The following is a 13,593-nucleotide window of genomic DNA, read 5'->3' on the forward strand; positions in this document are numbered from 1 at the left end:
AAGGAGGGTGGGAGCTGGGTATTTAGCCACACAGAATAAACGAGGGCCATAATGAAGTGGTGAGTCTTCCCATTGTATGGTAACTAGCAAAGAGAAGCCTGAGAGGATGAAAAGATTTATACAGGGTAGCAGCCAGTTTGTAACATATCAAAGAACACAAGAAAGAATCTGAAGCTCATAACCCAGTCTCTCTGGCACATGCTGACTCGAATGATTGGGAGCAGCACTGTCATAGATCCTCTGTTCTGTCCTCCATGTGCACTAGACCATGCTGAGCTGACATCAATATGGGAACAGCACTGTCATAAATCCTTCGTGTTCTGTCCTCCACATCCACTAGATTTGAGTTTGGTGCCTGAGGCTAGAGGCTGAAGGAAACATCCAAACCTGAGCTCTCAAGTCAACAATCCATGGATGGATTGGAAAATAGATAAATAAATTGATAGATAGATAGATAGATAGATAGATAGATAGATAGATAGATAGATAGTGTCCATGCATTTTCTAGTGCTCTGCTTCTGTCAGATTCAGGGTCTTGGTCTCAGAGACATTAGCTAAAACTTTATCCTGTACAACAAAATCACACTAACTAGTCAACAGACAGATCCAACATGGTTATTTTAGCTACCCTGTCTTCTTCCTGACATTGAAAATATTTTCCCTTGAGACAGGTATAGTGGTTCATACCTTTAATCCCACTACTCAGGAGACAGAGGCAGAGGCAAACAGAGCTCTGTGAGTTCAAGCCCAGCCCAGTCTACATAGTTCCAGGCCAGTCAAGGTTACTTTGTCTCTACTTATTTTTTCCAAGACAGGGTCTCTGTGTGTAGCCTTGGCTGTCCTGGACTCACTTTGTAGACCAGGCTGGCCTTGAACTCACAGTGATCCACCTGCCTCTGCCCCCTGGGTGGTGAGATTACAGACTTTGTCTCAAAAAAAAAGAAAAGAAAATACATTCTGTGGTATGAGTTCCATCTATCTGGGATATTATGGGTGTTGTCCAAAAAGTGGAGCGACCTAGACCTGGTAGTGTACATCTATAATCCCAGCACTTGGGAGGTTCAAACATAAGACTGTCTATTTTAAAGGGAAAAGAGGCCGGGCATAGTAGTACCCACCTTTAATACCAGCATTGTAACCTCAAGGCCAGCTTGGTCTACAGAGAGTTCCAGGCCAGCCAGAACTACATAGTGAAACCCTGTCTCAAACAAACAAACTAAAAGGATCCTTGGGACCCACATAAAGGTGGGAGGAGAGAACCAACTCCAACCCCACTCAGTTGTCCTCTGACCTCCACACTTATGCCATGGCACATGGACCCACACACCATACATACACAAACAAATAATTTTTTTTACTTAAAAAAAGAAACTGTAAGAAATGTTTACTTGAGCTGGAGAGATGCCTCAGTGGTTAAGAGCACTGTCTGTTCTTCCAGAGTCCTGAGTTCAATTTCCCAGCAAATACATGGTGGCTCATGACCATCTATGATGAGATCTGGCGCCCTCTTCTGGTGTACAGGCATACATGTAGGCAGAATGCTGTATATGTTATAAATAAATAAATCTCTTTTTTTTTTTTTTTTTGGTTTTTCGAGACAGGGTTTCTCTGTGTAGCCTTGGCCATCCTGGACTCACTTTGTAGAGCAGGCTGGCCTCGAACTCACAGCGATCCGCCTGCCTCTGCCTCCCGAGTGCTGGGATTAAAGGCGTGCGCCACTACGCCCGGCTAAATAAATAAATCTTAAAAGAAAAAGAAAAAAACGAAAGAAAGAAATGTTTACTTATGAGAACTTTGCCAAAGTGCCCAGAAAAAAAAATTTTTTTTGGCCTTGCTTTGCTTTGCTTTGTTTGCATTGTTTCTTTTTTTCACAGAACTTATATTCATTCTTTAATTTCTGGGCTCAGAAACTGACTAGCTTCTGGGGCTTACCACATGAGCTCCATGTCTTTGAGTGAGCATCTGTTTGTTTTACTTGGTTTTTGTTTGCTTGTTTGTTGATGTGTTTTCTGTGCTGGAAATTGAGTCTAAGGCTTCACACATGCCAGGCAGGCACTCTGCCACTAAGATGTGTCTCCCGATTTCACCAACTCACTCAGGCTTCCGAGCTTCTCCGTAGCCCAGGCAGGCCTTAAATTTTATACCTGCATTCCTCAGCCTCTGGGCTGCTAGATTACTGGCACAGGCCATAAACATGGTTGGTCTCTTGTTTGGCCTTTTAAACCTAACTGGACTACATTTCTAGTTCTTTATCCCAGCAGGGCGTGGTGGCACATACGTGTAATCCCAGCACTCAGGGAGGCAGAGGCAGGCGGATCTCTGTGAGTTCGAGGCCAGCCTGGACTACAGAGCACGTCCAGAACAGCCAAGGCTACCCAGAGAAGCACCGTCTTGAAAAAAAAACTCTGATTCCACCACTTGCCTTTTCACACCCTCAGGGGTGGCCAGTGAGGGCCTTTGCTCCCATTCCTTCCTCTGTGAGAACCTCCCACTTAGATGGTTTCATTTGGGGGTGGGGGGTTGGTTTGGGTTTTGTTTGGTTGTTTTGTTTTATTTAGGGGGAAGGGGCTAAAACAGAGTTTCTGTATGTAGTCTTGGCTATCCCAGAACTGACTCTCGGCTGGCCTCGAACTCTTAGAGGACCAAATGCCTCTGGCTCTGAAAAGCTGGGGTTAAAGGTGTGGGCTACCACCATAGGCCAACAGTTCTGCTGTTAGAAGACTCACATGATAAAGCACAAGGAAGGTGGTGCTAAATACTTGCTGACAGATTTCTAGTTTTCCTTGTTCCAAATACCCAAAAATGTCATCTCTACCACTACAAAGCATATTTTGACATTTTGGTTGTGAACCTTTAATGATTGAACCACCTCTCTAGCCCCGCAAAGCCGATTTGTGCAAGATTTTGATTCATTTCCTGTCAAAATGAATGCTCCAACTCTACTGACATTCTGTTTGCCATGAGCAGAGGATAAGCCCAGTAAATTCATGTTCGCAAGGATTGTCAGTCCAAGAGAAACTGAAAATCAATACCATTTGAGCCCAAATCCATTTTCCTCTCAGGACAGTTATTCTTAGTGCCCTAACATGCCTGAAAAAAAACCTGTGTTGTGACCTTTACCCTTCAGCTGTCATAATAGTGTAGCCGTTTCTCTGGAAGCATTCGTTGTTAACAGACCTGTGTTATGGCCTTAGTTCCCTTAACCAACCCCGTTTGGAGTGGCCTAAGCAGCATTGTCAGTAGTGTGAGTCTTCAGTAGTGACTGCATGATGCCAACAAGAGGTACTCCAAAGACAGCAGACTTACCAACCCAAACCTCTGCGGATCTGGAAATCTCCTTTTAGCCTAAAACCCTTAAGTTCCTCAGTCATGGCTACTTCCTGCCCAGTTCTCCTGGGCCATGCCACCCACTAAACAGCCAGAGGCAGTGAGATTCTCCCAAATACTTGAATTGTACCACCAATAGCCTCTGTACTAGTAGTCCAGGCCATAGCTGCTTGTATGGCATTTGTTTACAGATGTGGTAGCACACTTCTGTAATCTCAGCAAAGTAGAGGCAGAATCCAGAGCTCAAGGCCAGCTTCGGCTACTAGCTCCATGTAAAGCATTCCACTGCATTCCTAATCCAAAATCCCAAAATCTACATTCCTCCAAACAAAAGCATGGTCAGGCCTATCACAGCAATACCCTAGTTCCTGGCACCAACGTCTTCTGTTTTAGTGTTTCATTGCTGTGAAAAGACACCGTGACCATGGCAACTCTTACAAAGGAAAACTTTTTGTTGTTGTTTTTTGAGACAGGGTTTCTCTGTATAGCCTTGGCTGTCCTAGACTCACTTTGTAGACCAACCCAGCCTCTAACTCATAGCGAGCTGCCTGCCTCTGCCTTCCAAGTGCTGGGATTAAAGGCGTGCACCACCGTGCCGTGCAAAGGAAAACATTTAAATGGAGCTGGTTTACAGTCTCAGAGGTTTAGTCCATTGTCATCATGGTGGAAAGCATGGCAGTGTGCAGGCAGACATAGTGCTGGAGGAGGAGCTAATAGTTCTATAATTTGATCTGCAGGCAATAGAAGGAAACTGTGCCACCCTGGGTGTAACTTGAGTTTAGGAGACCTCAAAGCCCATTTCCACAGTGACACACTTCCTTTAACAGGCCACACCTCCTAATAGTGGCACTGCCTATGGGCCAAGCATTCAAACAGGAGTCTGTGCAGGCCATACCTATCCAAATCAGCACACCTCCAAAGTACTGGATTTATGTGTGAGCCCTGTCGTGTCTGGTTTATGCAGTGTTGGGAGTCAAACTCTGGGCTTTATGTATGCTCTGTAAGCACTACCAACTGAGCACATCCCTCTACTCCTCCATTTTTTTTTTTTTAAGATTTACTTGTGTATGTGTGTATCTGTGTGAGATGACATGCATATGGGAAGGAAGAGTGTGGGTGCCTTTCAGAGTCCAGAAGAGGGTTCTGAAGCCCTTGGAGCTGTGGTTATAGGCGTGTGTGTGCTGGCGTACAGCTCTAGGCCTCATGCTTGTGCAGGGAGCTCTCTTAACTACTTAGGCGTCTCTAATCCAGATACTTCTTTTTTGGGGGGTTGGTTTCTTGTGACAGGGTTTCTCTGTGTAGCCTTCGCTGTCTTGGACTCACTTTGTAGACCAGGCTGGCCTTGAACTCACAGCAGTTCCACCTGCCTCTGCCTCCCAAGTGCTGAGATTAAAGGCAGGTGCCACTACCACCCAGCTCACATACTATTTTATGATTGCTTTCTTTCCCCCTGCATCTAGTCTCAGATACAGGTGAGTCATGAAAGAAGGAGCCCTTAACCTATAGTAGGGACTAAAGGATTCTAATTCCAACTCTAGTTTATGGGCTTTTCATTTTGAATTTGTCTCCATCCCTGTTTTATGTTTTATCATAGGTTTTATCTCTACCTGACTTTTTAATCATACATATCAGGGCTGGGTGCTGGGAATTCAGTCTAGGGTTTTGCCCTTGCTAGTCACACATTCTATCACTAAAGCCTGCCAAAAAGGGGTGTGTTTTGCCTGTTTTGCTGCTTGTTTGTTTTTAGTATTTAGAACAGTGTCTGGCTCATCACAAGTTCTGAATATACGTTTGCAATACTTACCAAGGTCTGCCACCTTAGAGCCTAGGGCTCAGCACATACCTGTTTGTCTGAGTTGTTCTTGGTCTATAAGTAATATGGAGGCTTGGTGTGTCACTTCTGTAGTATGGTTTTGCTGCTTTGGTATTGGAAACAGGAGAAAGCAAGAGCCTGGCTCACCATTCTGAGCTAAGATCTGAGCATCCTGCCTAATAACAGTGGTCCGGCCTTTCCTTAGTTGGGTCTAAACTCAAGATAGTACTTCTCGCCGGGCGTGGTGGCGCACGCCTTTAATCCCAGCACTCGGGAGGCAGAGGCAGGCGGATCGCTGTGAGTTCGAGGCCAGCCTGCTCTACAAAGTGAGTCCAGGATGGCCAAGGCTACACAGAGAGACCCTGTCTCGAAAAACCAAAAAAAAAGAAAGAAAGAAAGAAAGAAAGAAAGAAAGAAAGAAAGAAAGAAAGAAACCCTGTCTTGAAAAACCAAAAAAAAAAAAAAAAGATAGTACTTCTCTGAGCCACACGACATTTTGGATGTTGCTGGAGGGGGCAGCAAGCCCAGCGAGCAGGAAGTAACACTCCTTTTTCATAATCTTCCAGGTGACTCTGAATAATGTGGAAGTCTGCAGTGAAAACATCTCAACTCTGAAGAAGACTCTGGAGGTACAAGGGAAATTATTTACCAGCTTTTAGTAGACAGAGCCACTCTCGTTGAAGAAAAGGCACTCAACACCTGTCCTGAGGTGACTTGTAGCTCAGTGGTGATTGGCAGCATAGCGAAGGATCTGTGGACCTGCGGGGAAGCTCCGGCCTCAGAGCTGGAATATCTTTCGGCACAGTCAGCATAACCATGGCCAGGTCCTTTCATTCTGAGCCTTTAGTTCTCTGTCCTGTATAATGAGCTAGAGATCTCCTTCCTGCTCTCCTGAAGTACAGTTGAGAATGATGTATAAACGTGGTTTAAAAAAAAATATTTTAGGGGCTAGAGAGCTGCCTCAACAGCTAAGAGCACTGATTGCTCTTCCAGAGGACGCAAGTTTGGTTCCCTGCACCCATATCAGGCACTCACAACTCCCTGAGATTTTTAACTTCTGGGCACCTAACACACTCTTCTGGCCTCCATGGGCCTGCACATACACACATAGGCTTACATTGACCTTGAAACACATACGTACACATACATATTTTAAAAAGATTTATTTTTTTTTAGTTTTAATTATGTGTATGTGGAGAGAGGAAGATACGTACATGTGAGTGCAGGTGCTCTCACCAGCAAGAGGTATCAAATCCCTTCAAGCTGAATTTATAGGCAGTTGTGAACTGCCCAGCATGGGTACTGGGAACTGAACCCAGGTCCTCTGGAAGAGCAAAAAGTCCTCTAAACCACTGAGCCATCTCGCCAGTCCTTGTTGTCATTTTAAAAGATTGATTGATTATGTATACAGTGCTCTGCCTGCACACCAGAAGAGGGCATTAGATCACATTATAGATGGTTGTAAGCCACCATGTGGTTTCTGGGAATTGAACTCAGGACATCTGGAAGAGCAATCAGTGCTCTTAACCTCTGAGCCATCTCTCAAGCCCTCTGGTTGTCATTTTTACAGATAACTGCAGAACATAGTAGGAATTTCTTGGGCCTTGAAGTCAGATACTAGGATGTTCAAATCTTCACTAGATCTCTAACCAGTTATATGGCTGTAGCAAGGTCTGTTTTAAGTTCCCTGAGCCTTAGTGGTAAAACAGAGGTAATGGCCTCTACTCATAACATTGTCACCAAATGAACATGACCAAACAGAGCGCCTGATACATGAGAAGTGTGTGCTAACAGTCTCAGAAAACAAAGCATCTCTGGATGTGGTAGCACACGCCTGTAATCCCAGCACTCGGGAGGCAGAGGCAGGTGCCCTCTGTGAGGTCAAGGCCAGCCTTGTCTACAAAACAGCCAAGTCTACACAGAGAAACCCTGTCTCCAAAACAAAACAACAAAACATGACAGTACAGAGCAAGCATGGTGAAGTATTAAAGTGAGATCCCAGCTCCTTCCTACTCCTAGACCCAGCCTCTCAGAGGGGAGGATAGTTAGGTCCTGCCTCCAAGTTGGACACTAACAAGAAGATACTTTGCAGCAGAGGCAAAGGGCTGCCAGGTCAAACTGGTATGACCTTGGGGCTAGGGAGATGCTTCATAGCTAATAGGGTTCCTGGGGATGCTGTGAGAAAACAGTGAGGCAAGGACCAAGTTAGGAGTTTATTCCCAAACATTATACAAACAGCACAATGTTTGTTGAACAATAAATGTTTAAATGGGAATAAAGGTATGTGTACCACCATGCCTGACTGCTTTGTTTGGCATTAAATTCGGGGCCTTGCACATGCTAGACCAATCTACCTCTAAATCCCCTGAGTTGTAGTGCTTCAGATTGCATTCCTAGCTTTATCCTTAATACCAATCAGTTAGTTTGAAAAAAATCTCATAAAATGATAAAATTGCATTACAGAGTCAGCAGAATTGGCCACATACGGAGAAGATAGCTAGAAACAGAACACTTCCCATAAATGAGATTTGCATTTCACAGATACTCTGTCTTAGCCCCATCAGCAGCACTTTGCAGTAAGCAGGTCCAATGGGCTGAAGATCCGTTTCCATGAGGGGAAAGGCTAAAACACTGAGTGAGGGCGTTACTGTGGGAATGAGGCTGCTGTAGAAAGAGAAGCAGCATCTTTGTAAGGAGGACCGCAAGAAATGTGTCAGCTGCTGTTGACAGCCGAAACACCATGAGCTTCCAGCAGGTCACCCTGCAGGAGTCAGCGGTAGCTCAGTGACAGGAACAGATCCTCAGAAATCTCAGTCAGAATCTGGCCCCATATGCTACTGTGGTGATTTTAGCAAGTTATTAAATTCTCTGAGCTTCAGTTTCCTCATCTGTGCCTCAAGGATAATAATAATACTGTTTTAAGTTATAATTTTTTCTAGATATGTGTGTTTTGTTTTGTTTTGAATATTTATTATTATGTATACAGTGCTCTGCCCACATATACACCTGCAGGCCAGAAGAGGGCATCAAATTATAGATGGTTGTGAGCTACCAGGTGGTTACTGGAAATTGAACTCAGAACCTCTGGAGGAGCAGTCAGTGCCTTAACCTCTGAGCCATCTCTCCAGGTGTGTGTGTGTGTGTGTGTGTGTGTGTGTGTGTGTGTGTGCGTGCGCGCGCGCGCGCGTGCATGTGTATGTTAGTTAAAGGAGGGCAAGAACTTTATTTACTTGGGGTTTTTGAGACAGGGATTCTGTGTGGCCCTGGCTGTACTGGCCCTCCCAAGCACTGGGATTGAAGGGGTGCACCACAGTCACACACAGCTCAGTTTTTTTTTCTTACTTATTTATTGTTAGATGTGTTCACGACAGACAAGACATCCATGGCACAGCACACACATGACACTAAAGGACAACTTTCAGGAGTCCGTTCTTGGCTCCCACTATATGTGTTTCCTAGGGACAAGCACCATGCTTACTTGACAAACACCTCTATGATGCACTGTCTCACCAGCTTCAGAAGACCAAATATTTAAGCAGAGACTGTGAGGTCATGCCGAGTGTGTTTTAGTGTCTACTATGTACCACGTTAGGCACCTAATGTATTGTCTCACACAACTCGTCCATCACAGGAACAGGACTCAGTGTTTCTCTTTATTTTTCATTTTTGAGTCAGGGTCTCATGACTAGGTAGCCCTGGCTGGCCTGTAACTCACGGAGATCCTCCTACTCTGCCTTTAGAGTGCTAGAATTAAAGATGCACGTCTGTTCCCATTTTATAGAGAGGGGAATTGAAGCTTGGCAACTAAATTATTTGCCTAAAGTCATTTAAGAAATATATGACTAGCTGCTGTAGTGGCTCACGCCTTTAATCCTGGCACTCCAGAGGCAGGCAAATCTCTGTGAGTTCAAGGCCAGCCTGGTCTACAGAGTGAGTCCAGGACAGTCAAGGCTACATAGAGAAACCCTAACTCCTAACATAATCCAGAAAAGCAGCTTGAGTCTCAGGCTGGCCAGCAGAGCTCCTGTATCTCACATCATGGAAAAAGGAAAAAAGAAAGACTGAACCAGGACTTGACCCTGGAAATGTAAGTCTTAAATGTATATAAAAAAAATTATACCATTTCTCTTTTCTATTTTCTTCCTAACACTGGTACTCCATATTAGAAAGGGAGGTGAGCCGGGCGTGGTGGTGCATGCCTTTAATCCCAGCACTCGGGAGGCAGAGGCAGGCGGATCGCTGTGAGTTCGAGGCCAGCCTGGTCTACAAAGTGAGTCCAGGACAGCCAAGGCTACACAGAGAAACCCTGTCTCGAAAAACAAAAACAAACAAAAAACAAGAAAGGGAGGTGAAGCAAAGTAGAGAGCACCAATACAGAATCTCCTCAGAGAAGTCTGGCAAAGGACAAATGGCTACTTGCATATTGATCCTCTCTGCCCCTGGTCACATGATGGCATAGACACAGTTTCTAAAGCTGAATTTTCGCTGGGCGTGGTGGCGCACGCCTTTAATCCCAGCACTCAGGAGGCGGAGGCAGGCGGATCACTGTGAGTTCGAGGCCAGCCTGGCCTACAAAGTGAGTCCAGGACAGACAAGGCTACACAGAGAAACCCTGTCTCGAAAAACCAAAACAAACAAACAAACAAACAAATAAAGCTGAATTTTCCCCTAGAGTGACTGCACCAAACTCTTCAGTCAGGGCATTGGAGGGGAACAGGCCCAGGCCAAGTTTGACAGCTGCCTTTCTGACTTAGCTGCGGTGTCCAACAAATTCCGAGACCTCTTGCAGGTAAGCCTAAGTTTCAGCTGCTGCTGGATGCTCTGCAAAGACTGTTGCTGGCTCACTATGGGCAGGGAGACAGGGAGAGAGAGCAAGGACAAAGCAGGCCAGCCAGTGAAGTCATGCACATCCCTTGACACTAAAGGCCTCACTGTTTCTTTTTTAGCATATATCACATGAACAAGCCAGTGTCTGGTCCTTTAGAATCTCTGCTTGGCCCCAAAACGACAAGAACCCTCAGAAAGATGTTCAGAGAAATTGAACCACATGGTTCAATGATGCTTAACCATAGCCACAGGTACTGCCCAGCACCAAGCATTATGTAATCACCTTTTGAGATTTATGAAGACAATCTCAGGACCTCATCTCTGGACCTGAATCTGCACAGATCTGGAAAGGGACACACCCCTGGCTTTTATTATCATGACCTCCACATGATTCTCAAAGTGCCTACAGGGACCCTCAGCTGCAGGAGTCAAGAGGTGGGTGGAAGATAGTAAGAGGTGGAGTATGTGTCTGATATGTTTCTACCCTGTCTTGGTGTAGGAAGGGCTGACGGAGCTCAACAGTTCAGCAGTCAAGCCGCAGGTGCAACCTTGGATCAACACTTTTCTCTCAGTCTCCCACAACATCGAGGAGGTCAGCATGATCACAACAGTCATCAAAGGCAGTGATTCATCTGAGCAGAGCAGACCTCAAGGGCTGCTAGCCCACTTTCATCTCCATTGACTAGATCCCTCCCATGGAACAGTTTGCTCATGCCATCAGAATGCTGAGAGAGACATGTAAAGGGACCTTGCCTTCATGTGACTCTAATAAGAAGGCATTTTCCCCACGTGTCATGGACCTAGAAGCATTTTGTTTGTTTTTGTTTTTTAATATTTATTTTATTTATTTTTATATGAGTGTTCTATTTGCACGTATGACAGAAGAGGGCATCAAATCCCATTATAGATTGTTGTGAGCCACCATGTAATTTCTAGGAATTGAACTCAGGATCTTTGGAAGAGCAGACAGTGCTCTTAGCCACTGAGCCATCTCTCCAGCCCTTGTTTGTTTGTTTCTTTCTCTGTTGAGGCAGAGTCTATGTATCGCTGTCCACCCTTGAACTCACAGAGCTCTGCCTGCCTCTGTGACCCAAGTCCTCTACTATCACCCAGTCATATAAGAGCCTTATTCACCTAACCTAGCCTTGCCCCAGTATATGGACTGCTGCAGCCCAGAGCTGTTTGTTAGCTGGATGTGAGATACAGGAGCATTGCTGGCCAGCCTGGCACTCAAGCTGTTTTTCTGGGTTTTGTTAGGAGTTTTGTTTGTTTGTATTTTGCTTTTTAAGTGGGGATTCCCCCTCCCCAAAGCCAGGGAGACCAAGCTGGCCTCGAAGGCACAGAAATCTGCCTGCCTCTCCCTCCTTAGTGCTGGGATTAAAGGTGTACACCACCACTGCCTTGCTGAATGGGAGATATTTTTATCAGGCAAGGGTCTCCTCTCACTGTGTAACTGAGGCTGACATCAAACTTAAGGCAATCTTGCCTCGGCCTCTGAGGCCCATGCCCCCTCGGGCTGATTTTAAAGGAAGAAAGAACTTCATATATTATTTACTTAAAAGGGCAGAGGGGGGATGAGGGTGAGTAGTACTTCTTGGAAGCCCTTGGCAACTCCCCCTTGCTTCTCACAATAGGAAGAATTCAATGACTATGAGGCCAATGACCCTTGGGTACAGCAGTTCATCCTCAACCTGGAACAGCAGATGGCAGAGTTCAAGGTAAGTAAGAGTTTGTGGAGTTACCCATTCTTCCCTCACTACCATCCTGTGGCCTGCCACTCTTGCTGTAGCCTCCAAAGGCCCTGCTGAATGGCAGGCTATGGAGGAAGACATTGGAAGACACAGTATTACAGGCAGAGGGGCTAGATGGGGCTCCTACTGATCTAAGCTTTGTGCAGGTCAGCCTGTCCCCAGTCATCTACGACAGCCTGACGGGCCTCATGACCAGCCTTGTTGCTGTTGAACTGGAAAAAGTGGTTCTGAAATCCACCTTCAACAGAGTAAGTTCCAAGGAGCGTGGGTTTACAGCTCTGCCCTATAAGCCATCTCCTACCAGCACACTTTGCTTAACTGGGCCCAGTTCTGTCTGGCTTCTGGGGCACTAGAACAGACTGGAACCAATAGGCCCAGCTGGCCTTGCCTGCTAGTTCTTTTGTTTGTTTGTTTGTTTTGTTTTTCGAGACAGGCTTTCTCTGTTTTTTTGTTTTTTTTTTAAACATTTACTTATTTGGTGGGGAGCACATGCCACAGTATGAATGTGAATAACTCGTAGTTGTCCTGGTTCTCCATATGGGATCTGGCAAGCAAAAGCCCATTGGGGGTGGTGGGGAGCACTCAGCCTTTGCCCCCCAGTTCTGAGGGCCACTGGATTCTGGTTTTGCTTTGTCATAAGGTCAGAACTAAAAGACAAGGTTCATGTGCATTCTCCTGTAGCTAGGTGGTCTGCAGTTTGACAAGGAACTGAGGTCACTCATTGCTTACCTTACCACTGTGACAACCTGGACCATCCGAGACAAGTTTGCCCGGCTCTCCCAGATGGCTACAATCCTCAATCTAGAGCGGGTATGTGAGTCCTCAGCCTGGCCCAGAAAAGTGACTGGAAAGAGTCCATAGCCAAGTTTGTAACCCACCACTCCCTCATTTGCTAGCAGTGCAGTTCTCCAAGGCACCCCCACTCTCCTACATGACCCTGCCTTGTCTTAGTAAAGCCCAGGAGCATCCCTCAGAATAGACTCACCCCTGTTGACCAGTTTATTCTTCCCACGCAGGTGACTGAGATACTAGATTACTGGGGTGCCAACTCTGGCCCTTTGACATGGCGCCTCACCCCTGCTGAAGTGAGACAGGTGCTGGCTCTACGCATAGACTTCCGCAATGAGGACATCAAGAGGCTGCGCCTATAGCTGCCATGTGACCCACCAGACTTCAGGCCCTGTCTTCTAAGTAGCTACAGCCAAAGAGCTATGCAAAGATGTCTGGCTTAGGTAAGCCAGAGGTCCAGACTCATGACAACCGGGAAGCAAGGAGTAGAGCCACTCCACAGTTCTGCCCAGTAGCAGTTAAGGCAGGAGGCAAGGGGAGAGGTGCTTTAGGACAGCCTTTCCCAACACAGAGAGGTAGGACATGAAGCAGGCAGTACATGGCCCAGCTAGCCTTCCCTCACACCACAGTAGACATGATGCCCCTGACAGCATAGAGGGCTTGAAGGGACATGACCTAAAGGCAAGGCTATGATGTTCACAAATAAACATCAGAATAAAGACACTGCGTGGAGGCATGCCTTTGTGTTGGGCACAGGAGGGCTAGATGCTTGGATAAGACCATCCCACCACAGTCCTAAAACCTGAAGTCAGATCCTCCATACCTAGTACTAGACTTCAGCCCTCCCTTACGCTGTCAGCACAAGAAGCAGGATCCATCAAGGGGCAGCTTCCCAGGGTCAGGAGTGGGGATTACCCTCAGCAAGAACCAGAGTTTTCTGAAGACAAACTTGAAAATGAGAATTTATTCCAAGAATGCCAATGTTGAGACTCCACTGCCACCAGGTTCCTTAGCACTGTCTGTAGCGCTGCTGGAAAAGGGTTACATTAAACCCTGCCATACACTGTACTGGCTCACTGCCACAGA

At 46.1% G+C, this 13,593-nt stretch overlaps 1 protein-coding gene across 1 annotated transcript in view; it reads left to right on the plus strand.

The window, feature by feature from the left end:
• The window catches only part of Cog4 (component of oligomeric golgi complex 4), a 40,196-nt gene extending 26,685 nt beyond the window's left edge, over positions 1 to 13,511 (plus strand). The window contains exons 13-19 of the mRNA XM_051169043.1: positions 5,707 to 5,769; positions 9,813 to 9,929; positions 10,467 to 10,559; positions 11,602 to 11,685; positions 11,865 to 11,966; positions 12,400 to 12,528; positions 12,735 to 13,511. Coding sequence (XP_051025000.1) covers positions 5,707 to 5,769; positions 9,813 to 9,929; positions 10,467 to 10,559; positions 11,602 to 11,685; positions 11,865 to 11,966; positions 12,400 to 12,528; positions 12,735 to 12,869 — 723 coding nt within the window. The 3' untranslated portion in view covers positions 12,870 to 13,511. The remainder of the gene's footprint in view (positions 1 to 5,706; positions 5,770 to 9,812; positions 9,930 to 10,466; positions 10,560 to 11,601; positions 11,686 to 11,864; positions 11,967 to 12,399; positions 12,529 to 12,734) is intronic.
• Positions 13,512 to 13,593: the final 82 nt, after the last annotated feature.

The sequence above is a fragment of the Acomys russatus genome, chromosome 26 (genome assembly GCF_903995435.1).
Source record: "Acomys russatus chromosome 26, mAcoRus1.1, whole genome shotgun sequence".
NCBI lineage: Eukaryota > Metazoa > Chordata > Mammalia > Rodentia > Muridae > Acomys > Acomys russatus.